This window comes from Anabrus simplex, chromosome 7, assembly GCF_040414725.1.
Source record: "Anabrus simplex isolate iqAnaSimp1 chromosome 7, ASM4041472v1, whole genome shotgun sequence".
Classification (NCBI taxonomy): domain Eukaryota; kingdom Metazoa; phylum Arthropoda; class Insecta; order Orthoptera; family Tettigoniidae; genus Anabrus; species Anabrus simplex.
Window position 1 is genome coordinate 347,891,394 of NC_090271.1, and position 17,423 is coordinate 347,908,816.

The following is a 17,423-nucleotide window of genomic DNA, read 5'->3' on the forward strand; positions in this document are numbered from 1 at the left end:
AACAATGAAATGTAAAGTAAGATTGCATCAGTAAAAATCACCACCACCAGAGGTGAACATGTTAAGAAATATAAAGTATTGATAGGGAAAGTGGTAGGCCTGTTGCTATTGATGATTGGGTAATTATAGAAGAAACCCAACAAATATTATCAGCCTCACTTAGTAAGAATTGAAAAAGGAAGGAGGAGAAGGTAGGTTGTTGACCAAGGTGTTTGAACAAGAAAGTTTACAGGAGTGTGAGACAAGCAAGTGAAAGCCAGACTGAGCTAGATACCATGTGTAGAGTGATTGCATCTTATATGGAGTCATACCAATATAATGATCAATGCTGTGTTGCTTTATTTTCTGTGATTCGTAATGCAAATTATTTTCTGTTGCAGAGAAATTGGAAAATGTTTCAGTGACCTGGGAGATAATCCTGATTGTCGTGTAATTATTTTATCTGGTGCTGGCAAACTGTTTACTGCAGGTAACTGCAATTATAGCTTTTTTATTTTAAACAAACATTATAGCTGTTTTCTTATTTAACCCTGGATTTTGTGTCTGGACAAGATTCCAGTACCACCAATAACATTCTAGTCACCAAAGCCAATAAAGGTAATACCACAGTCCTGATGAACAAAGATGATTACAGCAGAAAATTAGAACATTTTTTTTCAGACAACATCTTTTAAATAACAAGAAAGGATCACACCAACAAAATCCAAAAAAATCTGATACTGTTGCTTAAGAATTCTTCCTTCCTTTTCTACGAACATGAAATGTCCAAATTAATAAATATGAATAAATATGTATTATATATGATTGTACAGTATTTTTATTGTGTATATTTGTGTTCTTTGTAAATATTTATATATCTTTCATTTTAGATTCTATACTCCCTACTGCATTCTATAATCCCATCAGACCGATTGTCAGTTTTAGAAACAGCCTTACCTACAGAACTTCTCAATACATTCAGAAATTTTTAACGAAGCATTATCATTTTTTCAAGAGAACTTCATTTCAAAAGTCAATAGAATTTTGTAGCATTTCCAGAAAACTTAAATTACATCTCTATCACACTTCACATTTCTTTGATATTTCCAATGTGTATTTTAGTATTCCCATTTAAAAAAACCCCCATTAAATTAGCTACTAACAACCTAAATAAATACAGTAATCTTAGCAGATCAGAAATAGAATTTGGAATTCAAGAGGACAAATTGGGGCAAATATTCATTTATAGGAAGGGGAGTTAGGGATTGGAATAACTTACCAAGGGAGATGTTCAATAAATTTCCAATTTCTTTGAAATCATTTATGAAAAGGCTAGGAATACAACAGATACGGAATCTGCCACCTGCGCGACTGCCCTAAATTCAGATCAGTATTGATTGATTGATTGATAGATACATTCTCAAACATTTTAAACTTTGTTCTGGATAACAATGATTTCAGTTTTAACAATATCATTTATCAACACAAGGGATTCCCAATGGGTTCACCAGCCTCAGGCATTTTAGCTGAAATCTACATAGATCTTTTGGAAAAAAAAAAAAAAAAAAAAACAAACTGATATTAATGGAATTGTTTTCTTAGGGTAAGATGCGTTGATGACGTCTTTGCCACCGTTGATCAAATAATTACTGACGGTCACACCTTACTGGAGCATCTTACTTTTCTAAACCACCACATAAATTTCACTGTAGAGTCAGTCTGGGCCTTAAAATCACGAAAAATAAAAATGATTTGACCTTTGACATTTTCAGTAAATCGACTTGAACACGATTCTCAGCATCCTGGTGCTCATAAAAGGGCTGCCCTTTACAGCATGATCTACAGTCACCAACATCCCCTTATCTAATAAAAATTATAGAACCGAGCAATTAGGGGCACTCGGTTGTGAGCTTGCATTCGGGAGATAGTGGGTTCGAACCTTACTGTCGGCAGCCCTGAAGATGGTTTTCCGTAGTTTCCCATTTTCACACAAGCAAATCCTGGGGCTGTACGGCCACTTCCTTTTCACTCCTAGCCCTTTCCTATCCCATCGTTGCCATAAGACCTATTTGTGTTGGTACGACGTAAAGCAACTTGTGAGTGGGATTAATGTATACACTTTGTCACTTTTACATTCAACAACAGCAATTCATATCATATCTCCAACCTATTTAAGAAACATAACTTCAGCATCGCATTCAGGACATGTACCAATAATTCTATAGTACACACGCGTTAAATTCACCCAATTTGTTTGGTTCATCTTTTTTTTTTTTTTTTTTTTGTAACTATACGTATTGTACCAGGAATGCATAAGCCCTGGCACATTATTGTTATAAATCTTTAATCATTAAAGAACGGCTGAGTTGTAACATCGGAAACAGCTACACGAAAGAATGTTCTAGTCTCTACTGTTCCGTGCAAGTGTGAGGGAGACAGCGAGAGAGGGGAACAAGGTCAAGTGACGTCAGCGCTACATGTTTTTCACCGCCCATATGGAAAAGTCCAGGAATTATTTTGTAACTTCTAAACGGCTTATCACATAAAAATGAGACATACACCAACATGAAGCCCATATTTCAAAATTTGAGATTAATCCATCCATTCGTTTAGAAGATATGACAAGTAGAAGTTTATCCTACGTAACCACTCATCTGTCGCTTGAATATGAGGTCGAAACCGGTCCTGTAATTTAATATATACAATAAATAAGTATTGATTGGTGGAAATCCTCTCCTATTTTTAATTGAGAGGGATAGTCAGTTGAAATGTGCAACTCAATCATGACTACTGCTCCATCGCGTTGCGCAAGATACGAGTAAGTCGTATTATAAGACTTTGAATTGAATTGTACGAGATCGTAATAAGTGGAAAACTTCAACCGCGTTGTGAATGTGTCAAACATTATAAAGTACTATAAAATTGAATTTCGTCGTATAGACTTACGAATTTCTTGAACAAGTGATCTCATGATATTGACTGTGTATGTAGGTAGAACTGAGAATACAAGTGTTAAATTTGCCAGTTGACAGCTTTATGGACTTTGTTAGTTCGAGGTACATTTGAATTCTGTCGTGATCACTTACGGTGACAAGCATATTAGGAAAATGTACATGATAAATTAAACTTTCAACTAGTGACAATTTCATGAGCTTTGAGACTTGTTTCTCGTCTATAATTATGATTGCGGACATTTCAAGTATTATCCAATCGAATATTCAGTGATCAATAGGACTAAGTGTAGTCAATTTTCACGTATTTTCGTGAATATTCGATCAGTGTCGTGAGAAAAGGACTGAATATTAAGGACATTTTATGATGATATTAGGTAATATGAACCCTTATTATGAAAACTTACACTTAAAATCCACTTAAACAGTGAATGCCAGAATTCTAGAGACTGTTATAGAAGTTGTGTTAATTGCATTTACTCGTAAATTTAATGGACTGTGACACTCATTCTAATGCTGAATTTAAGACATAATTTGTAGATATTATGAACTGTGCTAGTGTATAATTTCATGTCATACAAACTGTGTAGTGAAAGACTGTGCTATTGGCTTCAGAAGTGATCTCATTTTATTAGCACAGAAACTTGATGTGTAGTTCGTACTGTGACATAGACTGTGCTATTTCAAGTCACATATTCACTGCCATATTATAAATGTGCAAGTACAAACTGTACATTTAAACTTATCTCTGTGTGGAATGCAACTCATTATTAAGAATTGACAGTGCTACGTCGTGCAGTGCCAACTGGACTTTCCCGTGTTTCTACATTTCTTTTTTAAACACTGGAAATCTTGTAATACCAATTTAATGTTCCGTTATTGGACATAATAAATTTTCCAGTTAACTCGTTCTTCATTGCCTGCGTTTCGCTCCTATGTGCTAAGTTGGGCTCGTCAGTTGGTACTTAGCACACCCACCAAGACGCATGGCTAGTGCATACCGCGGAGGCCTCTGCATAGGCTACTTGAAGCCACCAGCAGTGCCAATGCACTATGAGAGACTTTGTCTCACTTCCAAAAATTGATACCTGCCTGGCCATCAGATGATATAGACGTTGATTCCCACAGGGAATATGAAATTTTTGTCCCGAATGAGTAAATTTATAATTCCCTGTGGGAATCAACGTCTATATCACCGGAAATCTTGGCAAAATATCGTAATCTCACACTACTTTCAACGTCGTATCCAGCGTAGGACAGGCGACTTCAAGGGATTTTTCGTGGTATCATCGAGGGATTATGCGTGGTATCTTCGTGGGATTAAGATGTGGTAACTTCGTGGGATAGAACGTGGTTCACTGCTGGTGCTAAGTTTGACTCCAGACTGTTCGGTGCAGAAGTTCCAGTCATCAAGTTGCAGAGCCGTACTTCAACTACTCTTGTAAGCAGAACTCAGGTGACATAAGTGTATTTTACATTTTCTTGAGTGAGTAATTACACTTAAACATTAACTGACTTATTAATTAGGCACTCAATCATTCTCAATGTTCAGCAGTGCTACATTTATCAAGTGAAAATTGCCTGGTCTAACAAAATAATTTTTGATGGTGTGAATTCCAATCCTACTACTTGTAGAAATTGTAGGAGGTCATTTAACAAGACTTTAGGTCGTATTTAAATGAACCTTAGGTTTCTCTCCAAAACAAGTATAACTGGAGATCAATTTTAAAATGAACTTTAAAATGTTCTTTTTGTACTCAATGTAATCTGAAGTCATTCATAACAACCTAATTGAACTGTAGGGCTTGTTTTACGACAAGTGCACAATTTAAAAATTATGTTTAATTTATTTATCTGGACTGTAGGATGTCTGAAACTAGTGATTGAAAATCATTAATTGGACTGTAGGATTCAGAAAGCAAGTGCAATTTGATATTATGTGTAATGATTTTAAACAGACTTTAGGCTGGCACCAGAAGTGATTGATTTAATTTTCTTTGAATTCTAAAAATCTTGCTCAATTGACAAAGTGATTGAATGAAGGTTTATGACCAAAGTTTTTATTTTTGAATTTGAATCTATGTGTGAAATCTTAGATGAACTGTAGGGTGTGCTGAAATTATTGAAAGCTGGTATTCATTCTGAACATCATATAAACATCAAGTGGATGTGTGGGACATAAACTCTATTTTGTTCAATCGTCACAGTGTATACAATTCATCATTTAATTTCATTTTGAAGAGATCACTGTAAGATTTAATTTTTGATGAATAAGAAGCAGGGTTATTTTCTTGAAATAATTAATAAAATCTTGTCAAAATTTTATTACCATTTGTTATTCGCCCTGCAAAATCATCCTTCTCTGTACCTGCTGCAATAGCAACTGTACACAACCTGAGATTCTTCTCATGCTCTTGCCCAACAACTATTTCCCAGTACAGAGAAGGTATAAATTTAATAGATGGCACGCAACGTGGGGCCTTCGATTGGAGTCATGGTGAGATATATAATAGATGATCGGAGCGACGATAAATTTAATAGATAACAATCCGAACGAGAAGGGCTCAATTGGAGCCACGACAAAATAATTTAATAGATAACAGTTCGAACGTGAAGGACTCGATTCAAGCCATTTAATAAGCAGACTCACATTATTTCATGTTCGATTTTGTTGATTATCTCTTTTGCAACATGGATAATCTAATTGCAGCAATTGAAGTTCTTCGATTTAGCATCAACGACCAAAATTCTAAGATTGATAGATCTGACAGTCATATTGCACAAATACAGGCGCAAATTGTAGATTATAATTCCCAGCTACAAACGCAAATGAACACACTAAATACTCAGATGGTAGAGTCAAACACTCAACTGCAGGCGCAGATGATAGAGTCAAATGGCATGGTTGAAGAATTGACTTCTAAAATAGACAAGGCTTTAGAAACTAAATTCTCAGAGGCTGATAAAGTCATTAATAAGAGGCTCTCTGAATTAAGTGCATTAATGGAGCAACAATTTCGTGAGGCCGGAGTACGCCTCGAAAAAATGTTCACAGATTCAAACGCTAAAGTCGAAGCAACTTTGAAGAATATGAGGGATCAGTTCGTAGAAAATTTAGAATCTGTCAAGGAAGAAATTAAGACAGAAGTAATTAAATCTCTGGACAAGGATCTACGAGCGGTTCTTCCTTCAGTTCGAGCATTTTCTGCAGATCTTAAAGAGCTTCAAACAGAGTTCCAAGAATCACACGGTAACATTTCGCAAGCTGAAGTCAAAATGGCACAGGTACAGGAAAACCTTAGAGATGCTTTAAAAACCTATGTGGGTAAATTGAGAAGCAAAATCGGACTTACCAAAAGCACTCAAGGAGAGCTAGATAAAAGCAATACGGGACAGCTAGATAGCACTCACACGGAGATAGCTGCTTTCTGTAAGGACGTAGAGGTCATTAAAACTGATTTGAGAAACGAAATAAAAAATCTGGACACTTAAATTCAATCTAAAATTGAAAACATATCTGATGAAATTAACCAGATTAAATCAAGAGGTTCTGTAACTGATGTCACAAGTGCCAGTACTTCAAGGGATATTCATAGCACGACTACCCTTATTAAGGTACAAGACAATAAACCAGTAAAGTTTTCCAGACATGATGAATACACCGCCCGATAATTCTTATTATAAACGTTGACGATTTCCTTCAAGAAAACAGGGTGGAAAATGACAGGAAACTTAGAGTCATTCCGAAGCTTCTGGAAGGATGAGCCTTATCTTGGTTTATTGCCTTTAAGAACAGCTTCAAAAATTATGAGGACTTTAAACAGGCACTACTCAAAATGTTCTGGGATACCGAAACTCAACATCTTGTTAAAATGCAATTGTATGCTAGGAAGTATAATACCTCAGTCAACACCTCAAGGTATTCAGACTACTTTTTAATGCAGCTAAAAAAGTTACAGTTTTTGGATCTTCCTCTGCCCGATATTGAATTCATCCAAATTTTAACTTTACAATATCCGCCTCACATGCAGGAAATATTAGTTGCTGCCAACATAAAAATGCTAGAGCACTTTAATGCTACTTTACGTAGGTTGGATACAGCTAACACCCAATCTGCTCCCAAAAATAGCAAAGCTAAGGAAGTGAGCGCGAACTCCACGGAAGTAAAGTCCCAGGAGAGAGACGAACCCAGGCAGAGAGAAGAAAGTAGAATAAACCAGACTACTCCTACACGATTTCAGAATTTCAGACGACAAAGGAATCAAGACAGAAATCCTTATCGGACACGAAATCCATGGAGGCAACGGGAGAAAACCCCAGAAGAGAATAGATTCCAGGAGACAGGAACTAGAAAGGAGATGGAGAGATACTCAGGAGTACGTCAGAGAAAAGAATTGTAATCCTGAGGAACCCGGAGCCACATCTCCAGAATATCAAAGGCAGTTTGAATCCAAGGAGCGATGATCACAATGACCCTTAATCGACGGGAGCTATAAAAAAACCCCCGCCAATTTTGCAATAACGAGATTGCCTACAAACTGTGAAGAGGACGAGACATCAAGCAACTGTGCTGCCATAATAGACTATTGGCATGTTGACGACTCAGAGTTGTTATTCGAAGATGCACAAACGCCTAGGCCAATTATTTTATGTTCGCTACCAGTCATTGCGGTACACGCAGGTAATTTGCTCATTACCACACTCGTAGACTCAGGAGCTCAAGCTTCTCTGATTTCTGACAGACTTGTTGATTCTTTGAAAAATCAGAGCAATATTCTACTATTACCTGTAGCGCAAATTAAAGTCAGAGGAATAGTCCCTGATAAAATTATCAAGTGCAAGTCACAGGCATTCTTGGAATTTAAGATTAATAGCCAGTCATTTGAGCATATTTTCCTGATGGTGTCACACCTTAATTTCAATTTGATACTTGGCTCGGATTTCATGATTAAGTACAAGGGGACGATCGACTATGATGCCAACCTCGTGAAATTGAAAATGATTCTGTAGAACTGCAGCTGGTAGGAAGAGATGACCTGGAGACTCAAGAAGTTGGAGCCTGGTATGATCCCGCTGCGAGCGAGGAAGCGCCAGACGTGGCTGATAGTAGAGGGAGTGACAGGGAAGAGTACAGAGTAGAGTCCCTGCTTGATGAGAACTCCATAATAGGTCCGGATTATTTGCTGTCTATAGCCAGTGTAGTTGAAGAGCCGGAACTCAGAATTAAATTAGAGGAGGCTAATCACGAAGTCCTGCAGAAATTTAACTGTGTTTTCGATGACAAGCCAGGCGAAATAGCAGGTTATGGATATCATTTAGATGCGACAGACTTATCCCCTTACCAGAAGAAGCCGCATCCTATCCTGGGGAAATACTGGGAATAAGCCAGGAACTTGAAATGACTGATGATGGAATTATTTCGCCTTGTGTGACTAAGTATCTAAATCCTCCGGCAGCATTAGGATTTGTCCCGATGGAACTTCTTACTATCACATCAAGTTAGATTCTTCACAGGCTTCTTATTTGAGAACAGGACCTATGTTTTTAACCGACTACCTTTCGGTATTAAGAACTCTGGAGCTGTGCTGATTAGGGCATTGGAAAAACACCTGTCTGATGAAGTGAACAATATTACCACAATTTATGTAGATGACATTTTGATTGCTTCAGAAACCTTAGAGCAACACATAAAAGATGTAAATCTGGTCTTAAAGGAGTTGGAAGAGAAAAACTTTAAGATAAATGCTCAGAAGAGTCAACTTTTCCAGATTTCAGTGTTGTTTCTGCGGCACATCGTCAGTGGTAATGGAATCCAGTCCAATCCAGCTAAAATACAAAGTAAACTTTCCTAGGCCTCAGCGCATTCGTAACATAAGGCAGATCCTAGAACTCTGTCAATTCTTTTCCCAATATTGTCCATATTATACCAAGACTGTAGTGCCTCTTCAGCAGCTTCTCACCAAAAATAAGAGGTGGAAATGGTCAGAGGAGTGTGAAAAAGCTTTCGTTGCCACCAAGGAAATGTTGAAAAATTCAGTCTGGCTTGTCTATCCCGATTTTTCCCTATAATTCTTTATTGAATGTGACACCAGTGCCTTGGGGATAGGCGCGGTACTCTATCAATTAAAACCTGAGGATCCTGATCACCGACTTTTCATCTCATTTTTTAGTAGAAAATTGCGACCTCATGAAAAGTCCTACACCATTACTGAACTAGAAGCTTTGGCTATTGTTTATTCTCTCCAGTATTGGAAAAAGATCATCTATGGATACCTCATCACCATTTTTACAGATCATAAAGCTCTGACGTTTATATTGTCGTCTGACATGACAAATGAAAGGGTTACCCGATGGGCTCTTGACAAACTCCGCCACTGGGAGATACCACAGAAATCCCAGAGCCAGTCCCAAGCCTGGGTAAAGGAGGAGGGTCAATGGCTGGTAGATGAGTCTCAGTGTGGGTACACATGCCGAGTGGGTGCCCGTGGGAAATACTGAGAAACGCTCAAGTTTGTGGTTTTGATGGAGATGGATGAGGGCGAGTATCCAGCGCCTTAAAACGGAATACCCTCGGCTATGGTATGGTAACCCAGACCGAAGGGTCCCTGGTCCTCCAGGTTGGGGGTTGAGCATGGGGATAACAACTCCATCTCATGAAAACTTTACCTGTTTTGGAACTCGAAAGGAATAGCTGGACTAATCAACGACGACGAAATAGGCATGGAAAAGGTACTCTCAAACAGAAACATAACATTACAATTGCAACCTGGAATGTAAGGACATTAAAGAAACCAGGTGCCTTACAATCCCTGAAGGAAGAAATGGATAGGTACAAAATAAACATTGCAGCCAACTTCACATACCAATTTTCATTAAATTCTCTTCAGCCGTTTTCTCGTGATGCGTGTACATACATACATACATACGTACATACATACATACAGAAATTACGGAAAAGTAAAATTACATTTCCTTGTTACTATGGACATGACCGATACAGAAATACTGTTCGTTTCAAATTCTGAGCAATGTACAGACAAAACTCTTATTTTATATATATAGATTGTCCATTTGTTGGTCATCTTCCCGTCATTCACATTACCTTCCCGATTAAAATTTGTAAATTGAGATCGCCTGATACAATCACGTTCCTTTCCATATTATTTCGCACATAGCTGATTATCTTTTCAAATAATTCTGAATCAGCGTCAGCGTTACCCTTTCCTGGTCTGTACACACCAAAGGCATGAAGTTGCTTATTATCTTTGTAAATTTCCAAAAAATAATAAAAAATATATATTAACGGTGAGTGAAATAAGTATAAATACCAAGACAATGGGCGCCACCTGTAAAACAATTACAGGAATATGTAACTATGTAGAGCAATGAGTAACTCCCTCTCCCAAGGCGAAGGTCATCAGGCTGACGAAGCTCCAGACTTACTTTATAACCTTACGTGTTTACCCCTGAAATTAGATGTAGGTAGCATGCCAGGTTCATCCTCACTCCACTGATACAAAGATTTACTGCAAGTTTGATACCAGGGCTTTACTCCCAAAATAATAAACAAAAATATAATGAATACCACAATAATCATTACTTAAAGAAGAGACCCCCTCCTGATTGCCGTCCACAAAGGCAACGTACAAACAATTACGACCAACATTAATCATTACTTCACGAGACCTACTCGTTTGTTGTTTACAAAGGCAAATATACACACTACTAACAACAACCAAATCATTACTTGATGAGACCTACTCGTTTGTCGTTCACAAAGTCAAATATACACACTACTAACAACAACCAAATCATTACTTGATGAGACCTACTCGTTTGTCGTTTACAAAGGCAAATATACACACTACTACCAATAACAAAATCGTTACTTGACGAGATACACATTTCTTAACATACGTCCAGGTAAGAGTCCCACTACACTCACTACTGTTACAGAACAAAAATCGTATTCTGGTAAAGAAAAGTACGACGACTTTCTCTACGTACGGATGCAACCTTCTTTACGAAGAGCATCCCTAACCTTATTTACACACTTCATCGACGTCTTGAGTCCTTCCCGAGTGCCGCACAGGTTAGTGTGGCGCCTCACGTTTCTCCAACTGAAACTGCATACTCGGCCGACGATTTCTTCGACCAAGAATCAGCTCTGTGCACAACCACACATCCACTACCAAATCTCGATTCTGTACGCATCACCATATCCACTGTACATAATCTCGTAGAAGAATTGTAGTCCAACTATTATACAGAGTTGGAGTTACAAATAAACACTTAAGTAGCGTCTTTGACCTAACAGCCACCAGAAACTCATTAGCATCAGCGACATATAGCGTGCTCACTCCGAAAACGATACACAAGAACAATACAACATTGCCTAGGACTATGCACAAAGTAGCTCCCGCGCGCCGGTCCGAGTGAGAAACACACAGAATCAGAGACAGAAACACAATCAGAAACAGAATCAGAGTTCGAATCAGCATTAGAATGACTTGCCACACATGCGTACATGCTTATATAGGCTTGCTACACGTAGTTATAGTGTCCAGAAAAGTTTACTGGTAGCAACGCTCTCACAGGCACATCTTCACGCATCACTCAGTCAACCCAACCTCTCTTAGAACAAAGCCCTCGTATTGGCTATCGTGCGTCTGATGTGACATCGAATGTCCACTCACGTACATCCACATTGATCCACTCCAATTCTTCAGCCTATACTACCTGCTGTACCCCGTGTTTCCAAGCCACTTTGTTGCAACACATTCAACTAACTTCAACCGTCCTTCCCGATATAGTCGCTGTTTTCCCGGTTGCACAATCCTTACGGCTAGGCCATATTTACAGACTCTTACTCAAACGGAAATTTATACAAAATATAACGATGCACATATGCAATATTCCCTAACTACACATTCTTCTTATAATATTAAGTTTTTACATACTAAATAAGCAAAATTACATGATTTTAACATTACAAACTATATACAAAATTTCCTAACCTAAAAATTCTGGGATCGTACATACGTACGGTTACATCTTTAGAAATGAGCCTTACACCTAGAATTTCATGTTTGTCATCTTTACTTTGTTCATGGCTTATAAATTCTTATTTCACCAGAATGAATTCTCCCTCTCCTAGCATTCTGATCCTATCTCTACGACACACACTCCAGTTCCGTGAGAAAATATCTGCATCCATTATATAATTTCTCAGCCGATTCAACTCGTGTTACATTATCTGGTATGTCCATCTGGTGCCCTCAAACAGAATCTGGATTCAGCCATGAACAGCACTGAGCTCCAAAGTCCATTTTCAATGGGCGTTGGCGAATTGCATCCGAGAGGCGCGGTGCTCACGTGTAAGCACCGGTCCTGTGGTAGGCCTCTAGGACTTTAAATATGCTTCATACAACCTCCTTCTTACTGTCCTTTCGCTGATGTTCGTGCCCTGTACTTGCTGCAAATGATTTCTGGCCTCCACAGCTGTTGTGTTTCGATCATGAAGATCTTGCATTATGAGAAAGCGATCATCGCGCTCAGTAGTACGATCAGAACTGGATATTGTCCTCTCTGTTCCTTTTAAAACAAGACTGCTCCCATCCATAACTAATGCTAGAGCCATTATTACCTGACTTAGATGTGACTAACTGTAGCGGCTCTCACAGCAATAAAGCTTAAGACAGCTCTTTGTGGTTATTCTTATCAAAGGTTTGAAACGGCAGTATAGGTTGTTGTGATTGTCACAATCAGTAATGTTTATCAATTATTGCGCTGCAACTTCTCAAATGGGCCAATTAACGTACGATACATTGCCATATTGTGTTTTAATATCATAGTATGTAATTCATACATGGTTTCGAATGGACTAACATTAAATTTTGTGTGAAATACTTACTGTTTTGCTGTTGTTGCTGGTGTGTGTACGTTTTGCTACCTTAAACTGAGATTATTTTTAAAAGAAGTGGGCCTGTCTTTTTTCTATCACAGCAAGCACCAAGTACAGTTTTTTATGCCAGATTATTTATTACTTTATTGATGCCTATTTGATACACATAATATTAAGCACACAATTTAAGTACAATGTTTGCTATATGCCATATTAAAAGAAAGAATGAGAAAGCCCTAAAGAACACCAAAATAGAAAGTACTGATGACCTTCTTTTTCAATGTATTCTCTAGCTTTGGAGGACAATATAAAGTTTAATTTTACAGCTACAGATTTGTACTCCATTCCACACTCAGTTTAACTGGGTAATGATAATGACTAGTTTGATGTTTGTAGAAAGAGCTTAGAATATAATGTGGCATGATTCAATTCATGCGCAGGGAAGGTGCATTCATGAAGTGTGTCAGCACAACAATGGACAATCGGCGCTGTTATCGCTGAGGTGTAACAGAAAGAAGGAATGTGGATTCCATAAAGCACGTGAAAACTGACAAAATATGAGACCTGTTGCGTGTAAAGGGACCCAAAGTTGGTAGTGTAGCTGAACAAAAGTGTCTGTGGTACATTTCTATGTTTTGATTTCTTGCACTACCTATGGGTCTTCTTAACAAACCACTTTGATTCATTGCCACTCGATATCATGAAAACTTTGTACAGTTCAAGGAAAATCATTGAAAGCTATAAGTGTATATATGTTTTTTTTTCTTTTCTTTCGAAATACAATTTTCTTAACCCTGCAGTAGTTGTGCTGCCATTCGTACTGTGAGTAGTTGTGGCAGACTGTGCCTACGCACATAAATGTAAGAAGATTTAAGAGTTGTTAACATAAAACTAACACAGAGAGACTTACATACATACAAAGAGACTAAGAAGGAGGTGCAGACTGGAAAGAAATAGAGTTAGAAATGGCTGTGGAAGTAAGGAGAAATTGAAGGAACTTAGTAGAAAATTGAATCATGCAAAGAAGGCAGCTAAGGATAGCATGATGGCAAGCATAATTGGCAGTCATACAACTTTTAGTGAAAAATGGAAGGGTATGTATAGGTATTTTAAGGCAGAAACAGGTTCCAAGAGGGACATTCCAGGAATAATTAATGAACAAGGGGAGTGTGTATGTGAGGATCTTAAAAAGGCAGAAGTATTCAGTCAGCAGTATGTAAAGATTGTTACAAGGATAATGTCGAGATAGAGGAGAAGACTAAGGCCAAAGAAGTAATAAAATTTACATATGATAACAATGACATTTACAATAAGATACAAAAGTTGAAAACTAGAAAAGCGGCTGGAATTGATCAGATTTCTGGGGATATACTAAAGACAATGAGTTGGGATATAGTACCATATCTGAAGTACTTATTTGATTATTGTTTGGTCGGAGGAGCTGTACCAGATGAATGGAGAGTTGCTATAGTAGCCCCTGTGTATAAAGGAAAGGGTGATAGACATAAAGCTGAAAATTACAGGCCAGTAAGTTTGACATGCATTGTATGTAAGCTTTGGGAAGGCATTCTTTCTGATTATATTATTGACATCACGACAAATGTGGGCCACACTAGAAAAAGCTAAATCTACATTAGCAGTATAGTGTATGGCTAAGAAAAGACCTGTGGCAATTTGGATTATTAAACAAAGACCGAGGAGTGATCCGAAGTTTCATCAAGCGGAGATGTTTGAGGGGGCAGGCAGATCTACTAAGGCGTTATTGGCAATTTTAAAAAGAGGATGTGATACTCGTATAGGTTTGGTCATTAAAATTTTTGTCGTAGAGGACCTTGGAAGATGTTTGTAATTTTTACAATTACGATTAAGGTAAGAAATAAGTAGTTCACTAGTATTAGAGTAATGAGGTGGTTGGGTTTATTGTAAAGTTTAATTAAGTGAGGGGTGGCTTCTGTATTTAAGGAGTAATATATTAGGTCGATTGATGTGAGGTCCATATTTTTAGTAAGTATATTGGTAAAATATGGATCTCTTATGAATGAAATTATTAGAACTAAGGCTATAAATAGTAATGAAATTACAAGAGTTTTTATAGAAGTATAAAAGAGTTCATTGGAAGCTAAACTAGTGATGTAGATAAAAAGGACTAACATACCCCCTAGGAAGATTAAGAACAAGATGTAGGAGAACCAAAAGGAGGAAGATATTAATCCAACAGTTATAGAGATAATACATGTTTGTACAATAATAATGAGGGTCATAGCAAGAGGGTGATTAGCTTGTATAAAAATCATACTATTAAGAAGATTGAAGACAAGAATTCTTAAATTTAAAATCCAGAGGGTAGTTTAAGTATAAAATATTAATTTTGGGGATTAGTGAAAAGAATTTTTCTTTCCTCTGAGTTTTAGAAGAAAAATCTTAATATTGGTTTACAAGACCAGTGTTTTTATTAAACTACTAAAACAATGGTAATAAATATAAGTTGAGTTGTCTTGATTTTAGTATTTTTAATAGGGGCGTGAACTTTTTGTTCTAAACGTAAGCATTTATTATCTATATTGTTGAGTTTAGAATTTATTGTGTTGAGTTTGTTTGGGTTACTTTATATATATTTAAATTTTTTTGATTATGAATTGTATTTTAGTATAGTTTTTTTAACATTTTCTGTTTGTGAGGGGGCTTTAGGACTATCTGTGTTGGTTTCTATAATTCGAACTCATGGTAATGATTTTTTTCAAACATTTAGAGTATTACAATGTTAAAATTTATATTTATGATCATATTTTTAATCCCTTTATGTTTTTTAATTGAAATTAATAACTGGTTCGATAGAAGGCAATTCGGTTTTAGGAAAGGTTATTCCACAGAAGCTCAACTTGTAGGATTCCAGCAAGATATAGCAGATATCTTGGATTCTGGAGGTCAAATAGACTGTATCGCGATTGACCTGTCTAAAGCATTTGATAGGGTGGATCATGGGAGACTACTGGCAAAAATGAGTGCAATACGACTAGACAAAAGAGTGACTGAATGGGTTGCTATATTTCTAGAAAATAGATCTCAGAGAGTTAGAGTAGGTGAAGCTTTGTCTGACCCTGTAATCGTTGAGAGGGGAGTTCCTCAGGGCAATGTTATCGGACCTTTATGTTTTCTTATATATATAAATGATATGAGTAAAGGAGTGGAATCGGAGGTAAGGCTTTTTGCGGATGATGTTATTCTCTATAGAGTGATAAATAAGTTACAAGATTGTGAGCAACTGCAACGTGACCTCGAAAATGTTGTGAGATGGACAGCAGGCAATGGTATGTTGATAAACGGGGTTAAAAGTCAGGTTGTGAGTTTCACAAATAGGAAAAGTCCTCTCAGTTTTAATTACTGCGTTGATGGGGTAAAAGTTCCTTTTGGGGATCATTGTAAGTATCTAGGTGTTAATATAAGGAAAGATCTTCATTGGGGTAATCACATAAATGGGATTGTAAATAAAGGGTACCGATCTCTGCACATGGTTATGAGGGTGTTTAGGGGTTGTAGTAAGGATGTAAAGGAGAGGGCATATAAGTCTCTGGTAAGACCCCAACTAGAGTATGGTTCCAGTGTATGGGACCCTCACCAGGATTACCTGATTCAAGAACTGGAAAAAATCCAAAGAAAAGCAGCTCGATTTGTTCTGAGTGATTTCCGACAAAAGAGTAGCGTTACAAAAATGTTCCAATGTTTGGGTTGGGAAGAATTGAGAGAAAGAAGAAGAGCTGCTCGACTAAGTGGTATGTTCCGAGCTGTCAGCAGAGAGATGGCGTGGAATGATATTAGTAGACAAATAAGTTTGAATGGCGTTTATAAAAGTAGGAAAGATCACAATATGAAGATAAGGTTGGAATTCATGAGGACAAACTGGGGCAAATATTCATTTATAGGAAGGGGAGTTAGGGATTGGAATAACTTACCAAGGGAGATGTTCAATAAATTTCCAATTTCTTTGAAATCATTTAGGAAAAGGCTAGGAAAACAGCAGATAGGGAATCTGCCACCTGGGCGACTGCCCTAAATGCAGATCAGTATTGATTGATTGATTGACAGAACATGAATTTTCGAGGTACAATAATTACAATAACAATTATTAAATTAATGTTGTTTTGTCCACCTTTTTCAATACTATATTTTACAATATTATTGAATTACATTACTAAACTAGGGACTAGTTTCGGCCTTGGCTTGCCCTCTTCAGCCTTAATGTAATACATCTAATAACTAAACAAATGTAAAAACACACAATTGACATGAAATCTAATGTACAAACACATGATTAACATTAAAATCTGGGATGAACTAAGTTTAAAATCTGAAAAATAAATTAGGCTCTAAATTCGTTGCATCTGGAGTATACTTATCATCCAGACTCTTTCTTGTATTGATGTTCATAGAACATCACTGCCAATCATTACAGTTTCAATTGTAAAACGGGAACTGCTAATTGTTGATTCTGTAGTCAGATCATCAATCACCAAATCTACTTGAGTGGTGTTAGCAGTATGCAAGACACTGGATGCCACTGTAAATAACCACCAGCTGACGCAGAACTGCTA

At 37.2% G+C, this 17,423-nt stretch overlaps 1 protein-coding gene across 3 annotated transcripts in view; it reads left to right on the forward strand.

Annotated features, from left to right (window-relative positions):
- The window catches only part of LOC136877654 (delta(3,5)-Delta(2,4)-dienoyl-CoA isomerase, mitochondrial), a 276,941-nt gene that overhangs the window by 76,453 nt on the left and 183,065 nt on the right, over positions 1-17,423 (forward strand). For all 3 annotated transcript variants that reach the window (XM_067151865.2, XM_067151866.2, XM_067151867.2), the window contains exon 3: positions 381-469. In XM_067151865.2, the coding sequence (XP_067007966.2) occupies positions 381-469 (89 nt within the window). The remainder of the gene's footprint in view (positions 1-380; positions 470-17,423) is intronic.